The 23726-nt window shown below is 40.2% G+C and overlaps 1 protein-coding gene across 2 annotated transcripts in view; it reads left to right on the forward strand.

Annotated features, from left to right (window-relative positions):
• NAV2 (neuron navigator 2) overlaps positions 1-23726 on the forward strand; it is a 241872-nt gene that overhangs the window by 181297 nt on the left and 36849 nt on the right. For both annotated transcript variants that reach the window (XM_075502011.1, XM_075502010.1), the window contains 8 exons: positions 2178-2316; positions 7557-7848; positions 8739-9441; positions 13621-14088; positions 15152-15217; positions 16459-16503; positions 18820-18980; positions 21097-21285. In XM_075502011.1, coding sequence (XP_075358126.1) covers positions 2178-2316; positions 7557-7848; positions 8739-9441; positions 13621-14088; positions 15152-15217; positions 16459-16503; positions 18820-18980; positions 21097-21285 — 2063 coding nt within the window. The remainder of the gene's footprint in view (positions 1-2177; positions 2317-7556; positions 7849-8738; positions 9442-13620; positions 14089-15151; positions 15218-16458; positions 16504-18819; positions 18981-21096; positions 21286-23726) is intronic.

The raw sequence follows: 23726 nt of genomic DNA on the forward strand, positions 1-23726 counted from the left end.
CTTTCTCCAACTCAACGGGTCTCATGCTGTGTATGGAGTTTTATTTTAACATGTGCTTCTATTTTGTATTACAGTGGATTCCTCTTTAAAAATATCCAGGTGAAGGCAAATCTAGAAAAAAGAAAAGGTATCTTTCCTTTAAATTGTAGCATCACCAACACTGTAGACCACGGCGTTTCTTTCCGATCAGGAGGGCTGGAGTGCCTGTGGGTTTATCAAATAGTGTTTGGAAAATCTTTCTGCAAAGCCAGAGCCTTTCCTGTAACGGGGACACTCCTGGAAGTCAATCAGGACTGGCAGGAGGGTGTTTGTATAAGTTGGAGGACACCAGATGAAGGGCTACCTCAAGGCCGCGTGAAACGGAGCCTGCAGCAGGGGTCAGCGGTTGGTCCCGGTGTCTGTCCCTGTCCATCCCTGTCCCTCCCCATCCCTGTCCTCTGCCAGCAGAGCAGCGTGGCTGAACGCTCCCAAATTTCCTGAAGGCAAAATCAATCCGGCTTGCTGAAACTGTTGACCTGAGCTTCCCAGCTGGCCTTGTCTGCAGTGATACGGGGAGAACTGGCACGAATGACTGTGCTGGCAGATTGATGAGGACCGTAACTGGGAACAAAGCGGTAGCAAAGAGCAGCTGCGAGCAATAACACTTTCTGCAGGCATGCAGAGGAACGCGTCCCCGTGGCCACTGCCATTCATGTGGTTCAGCAAACTGTGCTGCTGGTTAAGCTGTCCTCAATTCCCTGAAAGGCCTTACGTAGGTACGGGTGAACAAAATATTCCCAAGTAAGCAAAAAGCAGTTAAAAATTATTAAAGCGTCGTTAAAACCCATCCGGGTAGCTGTTTTGTAACACTAAGTGAGAGAGATGAAATGCTTTTCATTTCAAAGTTGCTAAAGGTTATCTAGTAAGGCTCTATGGTAAGTCAGCGGTGAAGCTATGAATAAAATTCAAGAAAGCAGACATAGGTTGCCTTTGTTTACATAGTTCAATTACATAACACGCAATTCAATTTTAAATGCATATATTAAATTTGCAATATATCAATTTGTGAATGGCTTCCACTCTATGGTCAAAAAACTCACTGCCATCTCTTTGTTACAAGTTTGTAAAGCAAACAGAAATGCAATAGGGAAGAGAGTCTGGAGCTCCCAAAATCCAAGGCTAGACAACTGCCAGGAGATGAGCTCTTACCGCTAGATTTTGCAACTGATCTATGAAATATGTATTTATACATTTCCAGCAGTAGTTACCCATCAATGAACTGAAATGTCTTTGCAGAGCTACTTACAGGACGGTGTTTCAATCCTAGCTTTATTGTTCTTGGAGATGGAGCGCTTGCAAGCCGGTTTATAAATCTCTTCCTTAAGCAGCTTATTTTTAAGGGCATTTTAGGAGTGGAGCATCTGGCTTGACTTTTAGATCATTTGGATTCTGTCTGTTCTAATGCTCAAATCGCTTCAGGCATGGACGTTTTTTCTTGGTGCTGTTGGTGCTTTCTGTGTCTTAAACTTCTAGTTAGGCATTTACTAGAAAATGTTGAAGCTATCACACGCTGGAAGAAGGTAGTCCTGAATAGTAAGCTGTTAATATGTCTCCTTGAAAAGGATGTGTTGTATGGCTCGGGAGTGTTATGTGCCATCTGAACAACTAGACTTTCAATTACTACAAATTTCTGAGACCGGTGATGCTGTTGATGGTAGATGCAGGTTGTTGCCCAGGTCTATGTAAAAACCAGGTACAAAAGATTGCTTCAGGATGAATTTTTTCCTTGCATTTAAGTTCCATCTCTGCGTTACGGCTTAGCAAGTCAGTGCTACGCCTACCTGGAGACGCCTTCTTACCACCACCTTCCCCTGCTCTGGGACTGCAGGCATAAATTTCGAGGGTCACTGTAAAGTTTGTTTATTCGTACAGACTTTCAATCGAGTCAGTTAAGAGTTGCATCATCGTCGCTACCGGCTTAATGATGGTATGCATTAGGCTTCGTGGCAACCGTATAGTCAATGAGCCGTATGCGTTTAGACTTGGAGGTGCAATGAAGGTAAGTTAGGAGAATGAGCATACCATTTGCATTTGGCAACCGCGAGTAGGATAAGGCTTGTAGAAATAATACTTTTCCTTTTGAATGATGTTTTGTCTTTTGACCTTTGTTTTCTACCTTTGTTGTGCTTTTTCTCCAGCTGGGATGACAGCAGCTCTGTCAGCAGTGGGATCAGTGACACCATAGATAATCTCAGTACTGATGACATTAACACTAGCTCCTCTATCAGCTCCTATGCCAACACACCTGCCTCCTCCCGCAAAAACTTAGATGCACAGGTAAGATTTCAGGTTTAGACAAGTAACATTGATATTTATTATTTTCTCTGTGCAATAGGTGTAATTGTTTTAAGTTGGATGAACTTGAACACACAGACAGCCTTCAGTACGGATGGTATCACTGAAAATGCAATGTCAAGCAATAGTAACCACTTTATCACACGTGGCATTTAGGAATATTTCCTCTATGCGTGGAATCCGTGGCATCTCTGCTGCGGCGGTGTGGCAACAAATGGCTTCTGGCTTCCTAGCAGCACTGCTGTACAGGAAACATGCATCAGGAGATGGGATTTTTTTTTTTTTAGCTCTAGAAAAGGTATTATGTTTTTTCTTGAGGAACAGAATTTAATTAAGACAACATGAAAGTTTAAAGATTATCGACACTTCCATTGGAAATGTAAGCATGCTAGGCAGATGAAATAGATTATTTTAAACTTCCAGGGCTGTGCGTTACTGCAGCCTTTCTATTTTTGGCAGCATTTCATAGGAGGATGAGTTTTACGTCCATCGGCAGCGTACGTGTACATTTTGTGCTCAGACACCACACAGCCAAAGAGGGTAAAACAAGTGAAGGTTTTTCATTCATCAATTAGACTGCATAATACAGAGATTTGCAGTAATATAAACTGGTTTTTTCCCCAGTTGTATAGAATTTTGTTTGGAAAAGTGCAGGACTAAGAAGTCCAGCTTTGGTCTTTGTACACCCACCTGCTCTAGGGACCGGGGTGTTGTGTGTCAAAGCAACCGGGATGCAGTGACTTGGCATTGCAGCAGGTAGAGGAGAGGGATGTAGGTATGACCTTCTCCTCTGTTTCTTTCCTCTCTTATTCTTCTACAGTCCTTTTCATGACTGGACCCTAAATCTGGTTTTAATATCAATTTTAATGTAGACATGTGGTTGCTGTGAAGTGTTACTCTGCCTACAGGACTGTGGTGCAAGGGTATATTACTCTTTGTTCCCTTGCCACGAAGTGCATATTTGAGCCTACATTAAAGATTTCCAGTTAGCCTCTGGTTGTGTATCAGCGATTGCACGTGTGCTCGAAACTGCTAATACAAGTCCCATACAAGTTGAGAGGAGTTAAGATCTATGAAGTGTGTTTTTCAGTACGTAACAGAGAGAGTAACACAGACAACTAGAAGTACTTTTTTGACAATTGTTACTGTCTCAACATTGTAATACTGTTGGAAAAAAAGGAAGAAAAAGGGAGACGTGAGTAAACATTAACCTAAGGAAAAAAAATAGAAACTCATTTGGTTTCTGTCTTCTGATGGATCAGATTCTTGGAAACACCTCTGAGAGATCAAAATCTGTGTTGACGAACTCCTCTTCCTCCTCCACAACTCTTAGAGCCTCCAAGGGAGTGCAGACGTACACCAGAAGAAAAGCAGCTGAAGCTTGTACAGACAGTAGAGCATAGTCATTAGAAGAGGAAGCTGGGAGCTAAGACGTACAAGTTGCGGCTGTAGTTTTTTGATTTGTGCCCGTGACCTGCTTCTCTCCTCAGTTTTCATGGCTGACAATATGTATTCTAGGTATTACTGTTATCTGCAAATTATTACCCATAAAATACTTTGTTTTGATTTCAACAGACTATCCTAATCTTAACCAAAAGAATGAAAATAGCTTGGAGTGATGGAACTACACGTAGCTTGCAGGCTTGATTTTTTTTTTTTGCTGTCCAAAGTAGTCCTCAGAGCTCGTGAAACAGCGAATGCTACATGTATGCCTTTTCTGTCTTACCTGGAGTACTGTATGACAGCCTGTGCCCAGGTTTGCATTCCCCTTTGTGGTGAGCCTCAAAGGGCTGGCAGACATCTGCATGGGGATGTGGACTTTTCTTCTCGGGGTATTCACTGCTTTGGTTCTCCTAAATAGTAGGCACTTAACTTTTAAGCTGCTGTGATTCTGCCACATCTTTTTGAGGTGGTACAGAAGTTGGATTTCAGGCAATTAAGGAGGGAGCTTGAAGCTAATACACGTGCAACTGGGAGTCCAGACAAATAATACAGCAACATCAAAGGGAGAGAGCCCTAACTTGTCAGTATCTGCTGATAAAATCAGTAACTTAGGCAGAATCATCTCAGCAAAGGTAGAAGACATGATTGGAGTAGAAAAAAAAGTTTCTGCTAAGAAATTGATTTTCAGAGCTGCTGAGTACCCCATATTCCAGAAGGTGTAGTTTCTCCATCTTTGAAAAGCAGGACTTAAATATGAAATTAACTCCATCTTCATAGACATTCATAGTTGTAGCCCCTTTTTGTAACCATGCTATGAAGATGTTCGCAAGACAGTTCTGAACCAGTTAGTGATTGGAACCAGAATTTGCCTTACCGGGTTCCCGTGTCTTGCTCTGATTATGCCAAGTACAAAGCCACTTAATGTAGCTATACCACTTTTGGGGCCCTAATGTTTTGCCCTTATATTGCACAGACTTAGATAAGTTACCTTTTAACACAGCACTGCGTATAGTATGCCTCTAAAGTCATGTCATGCACATATTTTAAGGAGAAACTAAGACCTGGTAGGCATTTGAAAATAACTTATTAAACTGAAATAAGATGGAAGAGAGGAAGAGATCAAGTAGTAAATTTGTTCATGTAATGCTAAAAAGATCAGAAGGCAGAAAGGAAACAATTCCTTTACAAAGGAAACAGCAGCATCTTTAAGCTGTTGGGTCAAGACAGCTTCTCAGCTTCATTGGAGCAAAGATGGGTTTGGTGTGTTCACAGCTTCATGAATAGATTTGCAAAACTGTAGGAATAAGTTGAGAAATCCTGGCGGTTACCGCTAGTCCCAGCTCAGTCGGACGGCGGGCTTTGCTCCCAGCTCACGCTCGCTATGTCTTGCCATGACCTCCAGCAAACACTATTTCCACTTTCACCCACTCCAGGCGGGTGGAGTTTCAGCTGCAATCCTGAAGCCAGGTTTCACCGTGTTTTGGTTTTGATTCCTTAGTCATGTTTCTGTGCTGTTCTCAGTGTTTACCATTAAACAGAAACATCTCTGGCCAGAGGGCTCCAAGGGTAGAAGTTCAGCATTTCAAAGGCTACAGAAAAAGTTGGGCCGTGGGCGTAGTAGTGGAATGAAATGGAAAAGAGCAAAGATGGAGGACTTCTTGTAATGCCGTTCTCTGCGTTGAGACTGTGCTATTCTTACAGTTGTAAAGGGAGGAAATAGAAGGTACAGGAACATTTCATAGTCAACCGAACATTTCATAGTCAACCAAAAGTAGAATAAGCCCTTTAGCAGCAAGTAGGTATATTTCTGGCTCTCAAATGCTAATGGTGTAAATAAGCAATTCCAGATAAGGTACTTGAAGCAAGATAGTAATGAGAACATGTGAGGGATGATGTTGAGGTGGTTTTGTTGGTCAGTTATTTGTTACTTCTTGCCTGTGCTCTCTTCCAAGATCTGTAAACTTAGGAGATGTTTGCATGAAATGATGATTTTAGAGAAACACAGGACATAGAAACAGTCACACTGTGAATTTATTGCACACCTACCAATGGTCATAAATAGAAAGGCAACCATCCCCAAGCCTTGCAGCCATACAAAAGAAGGAAGTTAGAAAGCAGCGTTTCATTCAAGCCTGTGCTGAGTTGCTCTATTTGAATGGAGAGGCAGGGAAATGACATTTACATAGCACGAGGAAAATACAACAAGAAAATAATATCTAAATTAATAATTCAGCAAGTGCTTGTTGGCTCAATATACAGACAAATAACCCAGGCCCTAACTATTTCACGTGACTGAAGAAAGACCGTTATGATGTGTGGTGTCAGCTTTCACATACTGATCGCTTAGACTAGTTTTTCAGGCTTTTAAGAAAAAAGTAATTACAATAAAAAGCAGAGGAAATTAAACCACAACCCCCCTAGATTCTTTAATATTAATGGTGTGATCTGGTAAGAAAAGAAAAGTCATAAACTCGAAACATATTTTAGGAACTTAAAAATAAAATACAGCATTTTGCTGAAAGCATGGTAAATGATCATGCGTCCTTTCCTTTCCTGTGCTGTGCTTTTCTGATTATCCACAGGGAGTAAAAGGTTGTGGGCTTTATAATGCTTTGGGGTATTTAAAATCATTTTCTTTTAAGTGATATTACCGTTTGACTGCTGCACAGTGCTGAGCACATTCATCTTCTGCTGAGGCTGCGAGGAAGAGATGGCACTCAACATCTTACCAAAATTCACCAACTCTTACTTGGGAGCTTCGTGATCGAGTGTTGAATTAGCAGAATCTGTGATGGTTGGAGAACGCTGCAACTATGAATTTTTTATCCGGATCGGGATCAAATGTGGACATTTGTCGTTTGTGCCTGATCACAAAATAGTTGATATTGGTGTTACAAAATTTGCCCAAATTAATCAGCAGCATTTGACAGGAGAAGCAGAATTGTGCGAGAGTAATCATTAGCAATAGAAAATGCTAATGTATGGGGAATATATTATATAGGTAGGGTAATAGATTTAATTTAAGTGTTTCTGAGAATTTGCCAAAGGCTTGCTAATAAGAAAATTCTATATTTGATGTTGATCTTTGCAAAATTCTCCTTAAATGACTGGCAGCACAATCCGTCTGTGCAAAGAGTAAGGAAAAAAACAGTTTGTAAGAGTTGAATATAAAGTAAAAACTGAGGTAATTTGTATATTTAAGTCAGACTTGAGTATTGTTAGAAAGTTGTTGGGGATTCATTCTTCTTCAGTTCTTGGGTGTCCTTCTAATATTTAGATTAGAATGAACAGCATTCCACATCTTCAAATCTGTTCAAAAAGCTGCCTCCTCATGCTCTGGAGATCAGATTGCCAGACAAGAGATAGGAAAGCAGCAAGAACAAAGGAAAGCTGGCTGCACAGGTTTGAAACGTTTTTTGGCATTGCAGTAAAAGGGTTTGTCAGAAATTCGAGATGGAGGATTATAAATGTCATGAAGCTGAATATGTCCTTTATGAATCAAGTGCTTTTCTTTCCATTTTTTTTTTCTTTCTTTCTTCATTCTAAGGGGCATGACTGTTATGTTTTTTGCATTTTTTTCTCCTAGTGTATTAAAAAAATATGTCATTGCTGGGGTTCATTTCTTGCTGTGACATTTCTTTATCAAAGGCATGTTATGTTTGTTGGTACTTAGAGACGACTGCTGAGTTGATTAATCAGTTTGAGGGTTCTCATTTATGAAGCTTCTTAAAAGAAATACTTTCTCTGAAGATTGTATTACAATTCCTTATCTGTCCTAGACTGATGCAGAAAAGCATTCCCAGGTTGAGCGGAATTCCTTGTGGTCCAGCGATGAAGTCAAGAAATCGGACGGAGGATCCGATAGCGGCATAAAAATGGAGCCAGGATCTAAATGGAGGCGGAATCCTTCTGATGTGTCGGATGAATCTGATAAAAGCACTTCTGGTAGGAAGAACACTGTTATTTCGCAGACGGGCTCCTGGCGACGGGGCATGTCAGCTCAGGTTGGCATTACCACACCAAGGACTAAACCTTCAACCACCTCAGGCACGTTAAAGACACCTGGAACAGGTGAGAAAAGGTGTAAGATATAAACAAGCCAAAAAGTGTGTTCAGTATGAAAACAGTTTAAAATACTTTCCAGAGGCAGAACCTGAACTTCAGGTAATCCTGTCTTTATTTTTAGGTATTGTTTTAACTTATGCAGCATCTCGTATGTCCACATTTCTATTTCTGCTCATTTGAAAATGCGTATTTTGGATTAGTAGACTGTGAAAGTTGTTTTCGTGACAACTCTAGTCTTAAGCCAAGCTATTTATTGGGCACAGTATTGCCGTATGAAGAATAAATAATTTAATTTCAGCTTTTGAAGTCACAGTTAACTTTAAGAACATACAGTATGTGTGGTTGAGGAGATTTTTTTCCCACCCATATGAAACCAGCATGTTAATTTATACTAAACACTATTTAGTTCTGGACTTTCTTATGAATGTATTAGTGACTTTAGCACTTGCAGATGTGTGGACGAAAATTGATTGAATTTGTATAATCAAGTAACATAAGTTAATACCTCTCCTCTTATTTGATCGTGCACGCAATTTCTTGAACAATGCCTTTTAGGAAAATTATACTAATGGCCTAACACTACTTCTGTCTAATGATAAAAAAGGATCAATCTGTGGCAGCTACAGAGGGAAACATTTTTTTTCTTATCTGTCACTGTTACATAAGACTGTTCTGCTTTTCATATTCTCGAGGGCAAACACACCACATACTTTCTCTGGCAAGTCTGCATCTATAACTCACTAGAGTGGCATGTAAGCTCAGTGCAGACTAGATCATAACTTTTAACCACACTCTGGTGGCTAACACGCTTTTGCTTTTCATGCTGCTTTGAGTTTCATCATTTGCTTGATGTTTTCAAGTCATTAAATATTAGAATTCTTTTTCTATTTTTGTAGGGAAAACTGATGACGCCAAGGTATCAGAAAAGGGTAGACTATCTCCTAAAGCTGGACATGTTAAACGTTCCCCATCAGATGCAGGACGCAGCAGTGGTGATGAATCCAAAAAGCTTCCCACAAGTAACTCTAGAACAACTGCTGCTAATGCTAATACATTTGGATTTAAGAAACAGAGCGGGTCAGCCATAGGCATGACTATAATCACTGCCAGTGGGGCAACTATCACCAGTAGATCGGCTACCCTGGGAAAAATCCCAAAGTCATCCGGACTCATGGGTAGGACCACTGGTCGGAAGACTAGTGTTGATGGCTCACAGAACCAGGATGATGGCTACCTAGCACTTAGCGCCCGAACTAATCTTCAGTATCGTAGTTTACCCCGGCCCAGTAAATCCAGTAGCAGAAGTGGAGCTGGGAATAGATCTAGCACAAGTAGCATAGACTCCAACATAAGCAGCAAGTCAGCTGGGTTGCCTGTCCCTAAAATGAGAGAGCCTGCCAAGGTAATCCTTGGAAACTCTCTGCCAGGATTAGTCAATCAGACTGATAAAGAGAAAGGGATTTCGTCTGACAACGAAAGCGTGGCCTCATGTAATTCTGTTAAAGTGAACCCTGCATCACAGACTGCTTCTAGCGGAGCTCAGAGTTCTCACCAGCAAGGAGCCAAGTACCCCGATGTGGCCTCTCCCACTTTGCGCAGGTAGGCAATAAATTCGTTGATTGTGCAATGGTGTTAGTCGGAGCTGAATGATCAGGACTCTTCGAGCCAGGCCTGGCTGTGTTTTGTCCTACATGAAGGTCTTTGTATTTACATTTCATTTCACGTAAACAGGTTGGCCAGTTGTAAATACCGAGTACGTCACGCGACAGCAGCAGAAATTTAACATTTGGGAAAAAAACCTGTCTGGCAGAAAGTTTAGCAATTGTGATACGAGTCTCTCTGTTACAAAAATCATACCTGAAGGATTTATCCATGCAGATATCGCAGGAATAAGAGTTTTCTTACCTGAAGGTTACTGAAGAGTTCTTGCACCGATGTATATGTAACAAACCTGGAAATACTCCAGTGGTGGATCAAATTATAAATTGACATCAGGAGAGTTATTTCAGGTTTTCGTTACGACAGGATGCATAACGTGACCTGCCATACATAGATTCACATGCCTAACCCAAACTGATCTTTCAGTTGTGTGGATTAGGCCAGTGTGTTGCGAGACTCATAACGTCAGGTTATTCGACTGTGTAGAAGAACCCTAAGTAAAGTTACTGTCTAAGCTGGGTTGAATTTTCTTATTTTAATTATATTTTTTTAAACAAAAATCTTACCTGTCTTCTATTTCTCCACCACTGCCCCACACATGCTTTTAACATTACTGTTGAGTTGGTCAGGGATTAATTTGTTGATGCACTGTGCATCGAAGCCTGATATTGGTGAAAGGTTCCCTTAATATTATTTTTCAATTTAATTTGACATTGAGTAGCTTGTCTGTTTCAAGTTGCGGTGTTTTGCATTTCATTTTGTCTTGACGCCCATAATACCCATACAGTTATGCTACATCATCCTGCTTCCAGTGATGTGAGAAAGCCCCATTCCATCTGAAGCACCAGTGCAAGCATAATGGCTGTGACGGCAGCTTAGGCTAACGCTGTAAAGGGTTGTGAACTGTTTCTTTTTTAGATGGGTGGTTTTATTTGAAGAACCTATGTGAGGATAATTCAAGACGCTTCCTTTATTTTTTTCCTGGTTATCATTAGATAAGCCATGTCCTTTAGAACATTTAATTTTCATCAATGGCTACTTAAAAACTCCAGTAGACCTTTCATTGCTGTAGTATACCCCATGAGAAATGCAGATTTTCAGTGTTGCAAGCCTCAGGCACATCAATCTTGAAATTTGATTGGATTTTTTTTTTTTTTTATTACGAGAAAGCCACGTTGCTAGCTATGTAATTGAAGTACTACATTAGAAATACATGCAACTTCAAAGAGAAGACACTGAGGCTCGATTTAACTATTCCCTCATTTGATTTACAATTTCAGTCTTGAATTTTCACCAGACTGTCTAAATAGTCGTGTCTAAATAGAGAGGTGGGGGTCGGTCTCTTCTCCCAGGTAACAAGTGATAGGACAAGAGGAAATGGCCTCAAGTTGCGCCAGGGGAGGTTTAGACTGGATATTAGGAAATTTTTCTTCACCGAGAGGGTTATCAAGCATTGGAACAGACTGCCCAGGGAAGTGGTTGAGTCGCCATCCCTGGAGGTATTTAAAGGACGTTTGGATGAGGTACTTAGAGACATGGTGTAGTGATGGTTTTTGGCAGTGTTAGGTTTATGGTTGGACTCGATGATCTTAAAGGTCTTTTCCAACCTATATGATTCTGTGATTCTGTGATTCTGTATTGAAATGCATCAGAGTTGAATTTGGCCTCGTCTGCTTATTACTGATTGCTAGAATGATAATTAAGAAGATCTTGAGCTTAATTTTCATAGTCAGTTGAGATAAGTTGCACACGTTGTTTTTTGCATATTTCCTTTTGGCCCTGTAATTTTTTAATATTATACAATAAATTAGAATCCATGCCTTTGTAATGATATAGATTTACCTGCAAGTCTGCGAACATATATAACTTCTATGCTGCCGTAAACAGTGAAATTCTAGAATTCTGCGATGAGGGCCATCCCTGGCTCTGTTCTCTCAGTATTCCCTTTAGCTCCAGTATGATGTATCCGGTATGTCCCTTAAGTGAAACCGTCGTTTATCTTGATACATTTTATTATTAAATTGGGCCTTCATGCTTTGCAGTATATAATACACTGCTTTTCTGTTAATGGGAGACATGCATGACCCGAGAGCCAGCTCAGATATGTCAGTCTCTTGTCGATAGTAGCGGACAGGAGTAAACAGATGTCCTTCCTTGTCGGGCATGTCCTTCCAGAGTTAATCTCTGTATTGATGTGACTGTCTCGCTGGGCTGGACTTTCTCTGGACTGAAAGGAATGCTCTCCAGACCACATCCTCTTCTGAAGGCGTTTGTTACGAGGCTGTGGTTCGACCAGACGCTGCCTCTGGCAGCAACATGTTTCTGTTTGTGCCGCAGTGCAGCATCCTTTCAGTTATATTGGAGTTTGGGGAAGATCGTGTAGCTTAAAAACAGCTTGTAAAACTGTTGTGTGGGTGGCTGGGGTGGTTTTTTAAGGTCTAGGATCCTTCTCTAAGAGTACAGTTCCCCCAGTACAACTGAAGAGGTGGTAGGCAATGTCATAGGAGCAGGAATACCCTAAGCTGGTAGTGCTGCTGAAGGCCATGTATCATTGCAGTATGGTTTGACATTTCTCGTCATACTTGCTCTAATAACATTATCTCTAAAGAAAACCTAAAATCTCTCTAAATCCCCCTAGGAATGGGTTTTATCATTTGAAGCCTTTTGCTTGTCTAAGTCAGTGTCTCCTAATCAGTGAGGTGCGATGTGGAGTCCAGGTGAACGAAGTTTGCCACATCTGTGCTGGTTTGTGGATGTCTGCATTGCTCCCTCTACATCAGGTGCTGAGGGGAACACGGCACAGATGTTAAAGCAATGCTGGATTATGAGATAGATGTAGATTAGCCTGATCCAGCAGTGTTGTCCAGGTGCTTTGTGGCAAGTATGCAACAGCGGCCATCCAGCTGAGATGAGTTCCAGGCGTCCTGCACAGGTACAGTGGAGCTGCAGGTAGCACCCGTGCAGTAAGGACAGTGCTTCTGGGCATCGCTGCACTTACTGCACGGCTGCTGTAGGGTGCCCAGCTATATAGGACAGCTTGTGTTTCTGGGAAGTGTTGGACAAAGTGACTTAGTGTGCCCAGACAACCTGGGCGTACTCAAAAGCAGAGAAAGTTCTGCTCGGTGCATACTCAGCCATAAGTCTTGTATAGAAGTGCTGTAGTCCTCTATTCTGAGGACTACAGTCTGGTAGATACCCGCTTTGAAAGATTTCATCCCCAATACTTCACACTGTTGATAAGAAAAAAACCAAGTCCATATAGGTGTGTGTGAGGAAAACTAAGGTTCCAAAGGCAGTTACAGGAGCTCAGTGGCAGAAACAGAAGCAATGTTTTGGGGTGGATGTTTGAAGCTGGAGTCAAAAGCTACAATTCCTTCATAATTTTGAGGATCAGTTTTAGAATGATTGATAATCTGGTTTTAAGCATGTTTTTACTTCTAAGACACTTTTGCACTTTTGGCAGAAGTGGTGCAAATTGGAGAAGCTGCAGTCATCCTCCTCCAACCGTGCTTTTAGATCCCCTCCCTTGCACTAGTCCTGGTGCTCAGCTAGTCAAAAGACTACTACTGAGCCAGTTCCAGGTGCCAAACCAGGTAAAATCTCATTCTCCACTCCAAAAAAATAGTTTCCAGCTAGCTTGGCTCCTGAAATGAGACAAACCTACACTTGATACCAGTAAACATTTTTCCTGTTACATCCCAGCAAATGCTGCTTCTGTGCAGAGCATTTGGTGATTTGCACAGAATTTACCTGGACAACAAGATTTCAACTTCTAATATTCCATGCTTCGGATTAATCAATGCAGTGTTTCTCTGGTACCCTTTTTCCTTAAGGAGCAGAAGACAATGTGGCTGTCTTTTAGCTTTGTGCAAGTAGTATTTGATGATTCAGAGAAGAAACACCTAAGATAGGTTTGAAGCTATTGTAATTGTCTCTGGACTTGACTGAAGGCAGTGTAAACACAAGGAGATTCGTAAATTTATAGTTGTGTATGTCCAGTCTAGGATCATTTACTTAATGTTGGTTTTCTGAAGCTAAGATGATATGTGGTCTAGATATAAAATATCCTTACATTTAATATTCCATTTTATGTATTTTTCATGTTGTCTTTTTTTACAGACTTTTTGGTGGCAAGCCTAGTAAACAAGTTCCCATCACAACAGCTGAAAATATGAAAAATTCGGTAGTCATCTCCAATCCTCACGCTACTATGAACCAGCAGGGTAATCTTGATTCACCATCTGGCAGTGGTGTGCTGAGCAGTGGGGGCAGCAGCCCTCTGTATAGTAAAAACACAGATATGAACCAATCTCCGCTAGCTTCTAGTCCCAGTTCAGCACATTCAGCTCCTTCCAACAGTTTAACATGGGGTACCAACGCAAGTAGCTCTTCTGCTGTCAGCAAGGATGGCATTGGATATCAGTCTGTCAGCAGTCTTCATACCAGCTGTGAATCCATTGATATCTCTCTGAGCAGTGGAGGTGGGCTGAGCCATAACTCCTCCAGTGGCTTGATTCCAGCCTCTAAAGACGATTCTCTGACTCCCTTTGTCCGAACCAACAGTGTTAAGACTACGTTGTCTGAAAGGTTAGTAGGTTTTTCTCTCGTTTCCATTAAGCTTGTACGTATCTCACGTGTGAATGAAGTCCTGGCAGCAGTAGCCGACGCTGCAGATACAAATCAAGCTGTGCTTCTTACAAGGTAGTGCTGAATGGTATTACTAGAACATACAAAGAAGCCATTCCAGGCAAGGAGCCCGGTTCAGAGAAGAGGATGGGTTCAGGTGAGGTTTTTAATTTGCTGTGCAAAATTAAAAACCTCAATGCAACAACTTTCCTTGCTACCATATTACACCTAATATTTGAATTTTGCATCATATATTGTCCTTCCAAAGATCTCCTGTTAGCTGATCTGGTAGTGATATTCAAAAAAACCTCCATCGTTGTTATCATTTTGATTTGAGAAGCCAACTGTTTCTTGTTAACCCTCTTGTTTATAACATTTGACAAGCTTTTAAACCGGAGGTCATGCTGAAAAGAGACGTCCCTGTCTCTGTAGTCACTTGATCCCTCCTCGGCCTCTCCCTGCTGCCCTGTCCCATCTCCAGCTGCTCCCTACAGTGTTTCGGTACAGGCATTCGTGTGAATGCTTAGTGAACCCGACCGGGAGATGGATCCAACTGAAAAATGATCGCCTGAATTGTATTTCAGACGGATCAGTTCCCCAGCTCCTTACACGGTCAGGTTCATCAGCATCTGTGTGGACACAGAGTAGGAGCTGGGAACAGACTGAGCAGGGAGGAGGGAATGGGACTGCGTTTTCAGCATCGGAGCTGTATTAACAGCACGTTGAGCTAACATCGGGATGAATCAGACAATGACTTGCAGTGCATGCTCTGTGAGTGACCTTTTGTAGAAGGCAGTAGCACCCCTGCAAGCATTGGGAATCAGCTGTACCCTGATGTGTAATTATGTAGTCAGGTAGCCAAATTTTTGTAGGTGCATCTCAATGGAGAAAATTACCGCTGAATATAATGTTCTGACAGTTTGGGTTTCTGTTTGTGTTTTATTATAACTCCTTTCTGTTCTCTCCTCTTTTCATTCTAATATTCCTTCTCTTGTTTTCTGTCTTGTTGGACTGATTCTTCTAGCCCTCTTTCTTCCCCTGCTGCTAGCCCCAAATTCTGCCGAAATACTTTGCCCAGGAGACAGGACAGGTAATGCTGTCTCGGGACAGGAGTACGCACAAGGCTGTAGGTTTTGTTGCCCATCTCGGTGAAGCAAATTGTTTTGTGACAGACTGTGCTCAGTTGAGTCCTCTGCTGTGTTCATCGTTCAGGTGTGAACTGACACAAAGACATGCCAGTGAGAGTCCCCTCAAACACCCCATCTATCTACCTAAATCAATCTGGAGAATGGCATCCGGCAGAGTGGGCATGGTTTTGGTGTTGCTCTTGTTACTGGGAACATCTTTCGGTTTGTGGGGGTATTTTTTTTTTTTTTTTCTCCTCATTTCTTTGCCAAAGGCAATTTGAAAACTTATTCTACCAATCTAAACTCTCACTAGCATTTCAGCATTCCTCTGGCATGCTGCTTTTCCCACTGCCTTTCAGGCCTGTCCTTTTTGTCGTGAAGTCCCCGTGTCATTCAGTGTCGTCAGTCTTTTATTGCAGTTTGGCTCATGAGTGTTTTGCAGGGACTTGGGTACATCCATCCTTGTAAAGACGAACGCTAAAGTTAGGAAAAGATGACCCGAATCGAAACGTTCTAGCTAGCTTTTGCTCACTGCTGTAATTTTAATCACTCCACACTGTAATTTAGCTATAAGGATTGTCATTAAATTAATTCATTTAAGCACGTGGCTATTTTCTTTAAAAACAAATTAACAGACTCTGCTCAGTTACAAGTTCATCAGTTGTTAAAAACATAAACTTAAATATCTGGAGTTTCTACGACTAGTTTCATTTTACTTTGCTAATGGAATTTAGCTAAGATCTGAAAATTTAAACAGCCTGGGCTCAATTCTCTTATTGCTATACATTGCAGCTGCGTGACAGTAATTAGCTGCATTCCCTAAATGGTGTCTGCTGAAAGAAATGATGGGAAGGTGGTTGACAACTGAAGATTCTGATCAGTTTTCACAAATAGTCTGCCTCACGCCTGCTGAAAAGCATATTTTTAAGCACCCATTTGATGTTTAAAGAGCCATTTTTGTTCATTGTGGGTAGGAGAAATAACAAAACCACGTTGTGAACAGATGAGATTCGTTGGCATGGTACCAGATGCATGCTTGTGCAAATCCACACCTGGGTAAGGAGGTTTTTGCATGTTTCTGTAGGAAGGCCCCAGCACCTTTTCCTCTGAAAAGGTGATGCAGATGTTTGTACATCCTTTGTCCTGATCTTATTCCTTCCCTTTTGTTCTTCTCTGAAGTTCTTTTCTTTTAACTTTTCTGCAGCGACCCACATCTTGATAGGAACACTTTGCCTAAGAAGGGACTCAGGTATTGGTGTTTCCACACGGTTTAACAGCTTTTGTTGTGGCTTTGGAGTTTGCTTTGTGTTTCTGTTGTGGCTGGTGGTGATGGTCGCAGTTTGCAAGAGGTGGCAACAATATTGTTTCTTTCTCTCTTTCTCTCTTTCTCTCTTTCTCTCTTTCTCTCTTTCTCTCTTTCTCTCTTTCTCTCTTTCTCTCTTTCTCTCTTTCCCTCTTTCCCTCTTTCCCTCTTTCCCTCTTTCTCTCTTTCTTTCTTTCATCCTCAAAGAAGGCCATTGACCACTGTGCTTTTTTTCATCCAGTGGCTTCTCCGCTTGAGCAAGAACTGTGGCTTTTGCTGGCTGAATTGCTGAAAAGCATCTCATAGACCGTCACTGGGCTTGACTTGAAAACAATAATTTTGCAGCTTCTATGGCTATTACATGGAATGACTCGAGATAATTTTCATCCCGGGAACTTTGGTGTTGATATACAAATAGAAAAGATTTTCAATATCATGCCAAACCTTTTAGGATGAGATTGGACATATTAATTTGAAAAAATATTTGCTTCGGAATACCTAACTATATAGGGCTCTTAAGAGATAACTTCTACTCTTCTAGAAAGGAACAAAAAAAAAATCCCCAAACAAACTTTTGGCAATTGTCTTCTTATACATTTTGTATATATGTAAGGTTGTGACTTTTAGAGCATAAAAAAACTGCATCGAAAAAGATTTTTTTTCATTGATACAAGCAGTTCTAGCAAGATAATCAACATTAGGTGTATTAATTAAATGCTTTAAGTGTTACAGAACTTACAGAAGATATCTTAGACAATTTAGAAAATTGCAGCTTCAGAATTGCTTAATGCAGCTTCTAGGATCACTGAGTTGATGCCTTGAAACTGCAGCTGCAATTTATTCTGTGCTATACACGTTGTTCTCCGCAGCAGCTTTGTCCCATGAAGCCGAGTGCTAAAAGCCTTTCTTAAAAATGGCATTTTGTTTAAAATGTTTCTGTGGCTCTCAAGTATGTCTCTAATAAATAAAGACTCTCTTTTAAGACCGAAACATTTGAGTGCTGAAGAGGTAGGTATTAATGCTGGGGGAAAAAAAAAAATCCTTAGTGTGTTAAAGTGAAATGACTATTTAAAGCCCCTTTCTTAATAAACTGGTATATGTGCAAAGTTGAAGAGATGCAGATAGTCAGGGACTGTTGCTTAAGTGTTGAGGCCTAAGCAGAAGAATGAATGTATTTTTTGCAAGTAGTTTGAGTTTTTGCAATGTTAATTATTGTAGTGCTGACACTGATTTAAAATAGTCTTAATAAGTGGTATCTTACTGTAGAGTATTTAGTTGGAGGGAATCTAATTAATTAAATAGATAATATCAACTAATAATAGGCTCCAAGTGTTTAGTTTTTTGGAAGGAGAGCTAATAAGTCATAAATATTTCTCAAAAGCAGATGGCATAGCATAAGACAGGCACTGAAACCCATCAGCAGACAAGTGTTTCCATGATGCTCTTTCTGTTGATACCTGTACCCTTTCATGTATTTCACCTAACACCTGTGGTAACGTACGTATTTTTCAGGCATATACAGAAGCAGATTTAAAACTTTGCTTAAGCTGAAGCCAACGGGTGTTTTGCCGTTGATGTTGGCACAGCCAACGTTTCCGCTGTTTTCCTTGCCTTCAGAGAAGGCTAAACATAGTCTCCGTTATGATGATTTAATGCTATTAGTTTTGAACTAAATGGGATACACCTCCACAGGCCTTTATGTTAATGTCTCTGGAATATGAATTATGGGGTCACAACTTGTTTAAAAATCTGATAATGGCTTTGTTGACTTGAATTTGGTTGTAATATGACAAAAAGCCAGCTAAGCTTAGCGATGCACCAGAATATTAGAATAGTGATAGAATTTTGGCACAACTTTAAGAAAGGAAAGGATTTCCAAATTACGGTTTTATTTTTGAATCATACATACGTAACACATGCTATATTTTATTCTACAGTGCAAAACTTCTATCTGTAGCTTTTTGTTTACTACTAGTTTGGTTACTACTGAAGCCATAGGAAAGGAGGTTTGGCCTTTTTTTCCCCAAACAGAAGTGGAGTGAATTAGGAACAGCTTGGAACAGCTCCTTAAATCAGAGTTGTATTGGGTTTATATCATTCTAATCCTTAAATTTCATATGAGAGTTCTTCCATCTTTCTTTCCCTCTCTCCCTCCCCAAGTCTTGTGACATTTCATGGTTGGTGGTTTGTTTTTTGTTTTTTTTTTTTTTAATTTTAAATAAATGTCAACGTTCATTTTGGAAAAACTGTTTGCTTTTGCAGGTATACTCCATCCTCCCAACTCCGTAATCAAGAAGATGCAAAAGAATGGCTACGGTCCCACTCAGCAGGAGGACTTCAGGATACTGCTGGCAATTCTCCGTTTTCATCTGGATCCAGCATAACATCACCCTCTGGAACTAGATTTAACTTCTCACAGCTTGGTGAATAATTTATCTGTTTGGATAATCATAGCAATACATTGTGTGTCTTGAAAATAGCATATTGCACAATATCATTTTCTTTCAGCAGCTCCGCGTCCCAGGTTCAACTTCAGGAAGCGCTTTCATTGAAATGAGTGTGACTAATTAGCATTATTATCTCATATGCCCAAAGGTGGCATACGTGCAGTAACTCTGTGAAAATACTTCGCTGGGAGTAATCAGTTGCTTTAATATACGTTGTGAGCTATTCAGTAGAGCTATTTGTTAATATCACACACTGGTGCGTTTAAAGGACTTAAGGCATTGCCTACCTGTTTAGTAATATTGCTTTAAAATCCAAGCATATTACTTACTATATGTGCCAGTCTCATCAGTCTAGGATATTTTATTTTTATGTATTTTTCAAGTGGTTTGTTGGAAAATTGCCCAAAGCTTAGTCTGAAATGATATATAAAAGTCAGAAGAATTTTAAGTCAGAAAAAATGCCATTCCTTCACTTAATTACATTGATAAAAGTAAACACTTTTTAAATGAAGGAAAGAATAAAAGTTGATTGACGGGGTCCATAAAGCATTGCAGATTTTAGTTGACCATATCAGCAGTTGAAATAAACTAATTTGAAGTTCAAGTAGTGCTCATCTCTGGTGTGAAGATTAAATATTACTTAGTGGCCATCGCAATTTGTTTAGGTATGTAAATCGATCCTAACAGTACAGATATTGTCTTTACGTTAAGTGACATTTGGAAAGTACTATGGCGTGCAGACGTTTTCTGTTTCTTTTTGACTTTCGGAAGCCCCTCCATCTTTTCTAGAATGATAAAGAAATAATAGGCAAAATAGTTAAGCCTATGCTCGTGAACTTCTTGTGCTGCGTGAATTTGCAGCGGCTTACACGGTCACTTACTTCTAGTGCAGTTTTGAGTTGCAGCAGTGACGTTTTAGAGCCTTTCTTTGAGTGCGCTGAAAAGAAACATTAAATAAACAGCTTTAAATAACCCGACACTTAACAAAATTTCAGCTGAATATACACACAGTGTAATTACATTGCCAACAGCTAACAAACTGTCATGAAAGTTCATGAAAGTACCTTAATGGTCAAAAAAAAAAAAAAAAAAAGTGTAGTCTTAGGCCCAGAAAGTTAACTCCTTATGGAGAATATTGAAGATTATTTACATTAATAAGCTTCAAAATCTATTTGGCCACAAGCAATTAACAAAAAAAAAAAAAAAGCTTGGAGATATTGGAGTCATCAAGAGAGGTCACTGCGTTTTATTTAATCGCAAATGTTCATGTGGAAGTTGAGCACCTTTAAGCTGGTTTATTGTATCTTCTACAGTAGTCTGTATCAGTTGACGGTGTACAGAGAAACAGGCAATGACAGCACACCAAGAGGAACCTGCCGGTTGAACAGCAATATTGTTGTTCTCTTTTTTTTTCCACAAATCAACTCGTTCTTAGTAAATAGCAGGTATAATTTTAGCACAAAAGTTCTTTAAAAAGATGTGAAACTGGAGCAGACGTTTTGTACTCTAAATGCTGGCTGGGAGAGTATTGGCTTTTGAGGCAAAATTGATATTTTATAATTCTTAGGACCTCGTAGTGGAAAGAAACAATTTTGAAATATCCAACTATTAGGAAACTAAAGCTCTTAAAATTTGTGACTTAAATACATAGAAAAATGCCACTTTCTGAGAACCTGAAGGCTTTGAAGGAGGTGGTTCATAAGGCCTGTTTTATGTAGGCAAAGTACTAGTTTAAATTCCTTCAGGGGTTTTAGTCCTTTTTGAGGAAGGACTGCTCCAAATTAAACAAGGGTTAATTAGTTCATGCCTACAAGGTGTTAGTGAGTTGACTGAGCTTGTCTGTGGAAGCGTAGACGTATCACCCAGTGTTTAAAATGACCTTATTTACTTGAGTTTTCTTATTCACTAGCTTGATTTGCATACCTCTTATTTGAATTCATTGAATTTAGAAAAATAATGAAGCCTGGAGAGGATGACATAAAAAATTTGTGTCTTAGAAAGAAAAAAAATTTTTGGGGGGTAGTTGCACAAAAATTAGGTATGAAAATTTGTGGTCGTGCAAATAAATTGGTGTTTATTCTTCACTTTATAGCAAGCCCAACCACTGCAGCCCAGATGAGCCTGTCAAATCCAACTATGCTACGGACCCACAGCCTTTCCAATGCAGATGGTCCTTATGACCCCTATAGTGATACGCGCTTCAGGAACAGCTCGATGTCCCTGGATGAGAAAAGCAGAACAATGAGCCGGTCTGGCTCCTTCCGCGATGGCTTTGAAGAAGGTCAGTGGCTTTGAAGTATGTGATGGTGTTGGAAGTGATCAGAAGATGGCATTCTCGCATAAACCAAGTATAAATTTGCTGCTTTTCAGTGCAGCATAGGGGTCATTTCAGAGCACAGTTCTCTCGGTGTGGAGCGCTCAGTGTTAGATAAAACTTTAGTCCTAGTCACCATTGTTCTGATGATGTTCATTCAGAGATCCTTCTGGCCAGGCATAGGAAAGCATGTAAGTGTTGTACCTAGACCATCACTGTTCGAGGAATGATTTAAACGCGTCCTGTGCTTCATTTTTCGTGATCTCAAAATGACTCTAATTCCTGCTTAGAGTTAGCGTATTAAAGTGTTTCCTTGAATAGGACTATTCTCCTGAACCTGGGCCTCCTCACTTCTGTTTGTAGTATAGATAATTGATATCAGCCAGACTGTTGTTTCTATCTCAGTTAATTTTTCCAGTACTTAATCTGTATTAAAATTGTCTTTACTTTTTATTTCTGCTCAATGTCCTGGGTTGCCATCACACGGCTTCCACAGAAGGGACCTAAGTAGTACTTCAAAACATCTAGACTCTTCTTTTTAATTCCTCGTCATCTTTTCAAATATGCAATCATACCTGATAAAAAAAGCCCATGTAATTATAAGAAGAAAAAGTCATTTACCTATAAATAAATATTTAGTTTGATTGCCACTGATCAAGCAACCTTATGGCTGTAGCAGGAGTAGCTTCGAGCAGACGTTAAAACCCTCAAGTGCTGCACTTTGAGAAGTCAAGCGTGGGGTGAGCCCTGGGAGTGGTTCATAGGAAGGTCATAGGAAACTCTTTCAGCATTAGCTCTTTGAGTCTTAAATCTCCTTTCTGGCAAGGATTGGGAGCTTGGTTGGCTATGAAGTACTCACTCCAGGTCACACAAGCCTTTGCTGACTTCCTTCACTGCTAAAGACCTGCACTTGCTCAGGCGGGGTTAATACCAGTGCCCCGTTGTTGCTGCTCCCCTAAAGCCAGGCGTGCATGGGAGCCACGCTTAAGTGCTTGTAGGGGCCTTTAGGAGCCACAAGTTGCCTTCCTGGAGATACTGGTTGTCCCATCTGTTTTCTGCCGTTGGAAGGAGTGGACAATGCACACTGGCTATAGCTCTGGAAAGATTCAGGGCTAATTGGTTATTGAATTTAGCCAATCTAACTCCATTATATTTAATTGTATTTTAGAGGCCCATGGCTGAGGATCTTCATTACGGATTGGAAATTGTTACAATAATGCTATAGGGCTGAAAACTCTGTCGTTGCAGGAATTAACCTTTGTTTGTGCCATGCTCTCAGAAAGCTAGGTGATCATGAACAGTCAAAGACTGCCTGATACTTGGTCAGTTGAATTCCATTCTGGGAAGAACAGTCCTGCTCTTACTAAAGGGTTCCGTAATATAATCTGTGAAGGAATTTAAATCACCGCCTCTGTGTTATACTTAGGTTTACTGAAAGAGCTACTACAGCAAAACTTACTTGGGTTTTATTGAAGAGATCCTCAAAAAAATTGTCACCTTGGTCTTTTAAGTGTGCTTCAGATTGCAGCAAATCCATTTTGGCATGTTTGAGGTTAACCTATCTGTTATAATTCAGAAATTCTTGTCCGGGCGAGAGGCTAGTTTGGAAGAATATTTAATAAATATTACATGTTTGAGGACGAACCATTTAAAAAAAAAAGAAAAGGAAAAGGGAAGAGTTAGGTGAAATGTTCTACAAAGTGCTTTTCACTCATTTAAAAAAAGTAATTAAAATGATGTCTAAGAAAACTCACCAGGTTATGGACTTGAAAGCAGTGGAAAAAGATCACTTTTGTATATGAGGAGGGAATTTGACCCTACAGTGGACATGCTGAAGAAGTCTCTTTCAGATTTGCCTACGTTTTTGGCACCTAAAAGGATAATAATATTTTACCAGATGGGATGAATGCTTAGGTGCAGTCTCTGTATTTTTGTCTTCAGCGTAAAGGTCTTCTGTCACTTCTCGAGCCTTGCAGAAGGCAGGGATAGCCTGCTTATTAGCTCCTGCTTATTTCTCAGGGAATCACAAGTTATAAGTGAGCTATAAGTGGTTCTGAATACGGCATGTATGTTGTCCTATGCTTTCAAACCTAATTCACCTAATTCAGGTCTAATTCACCTTCACCTTGACAGAATAGGTCAAAAAGTATTATAGAAATTAAATTTGTGGTTAATGAACAAATTGATTTTATACAATCAGCCAGTGTCAATGAAGCATCAATCCAGGTCTTCGATAAAGCTTACTAATCTAATTCTTAATTATTTATAAGCACGTAAGATTACAAGACATTTTATTCTTATTAACTTCAGCAGGGCCAGGATTTATTCTTAAAAACCTTTTTTTCTTTTGTCTCCATAGTGTGACGTATAGTCACGTTCTCTCACAGCACAGCACGTAGGTCGAAATG

Source organism: Mycteria americana, chromosome 5 (assembly GCF_035582795.1).
Source record: "Mycteria americana isolate JAX WOST 10 ecotype Jacksonville Zoo and Gardens chromosome 5, USCA_MyAme_1.0, whole genome shotgun sequence".
Taxonomy (NCBI): Eukaryota; Metazoa; Chordata; class Aves; order Ciconiiformes; family Ciconiidae; genus Mycteria; species Mycteria americana.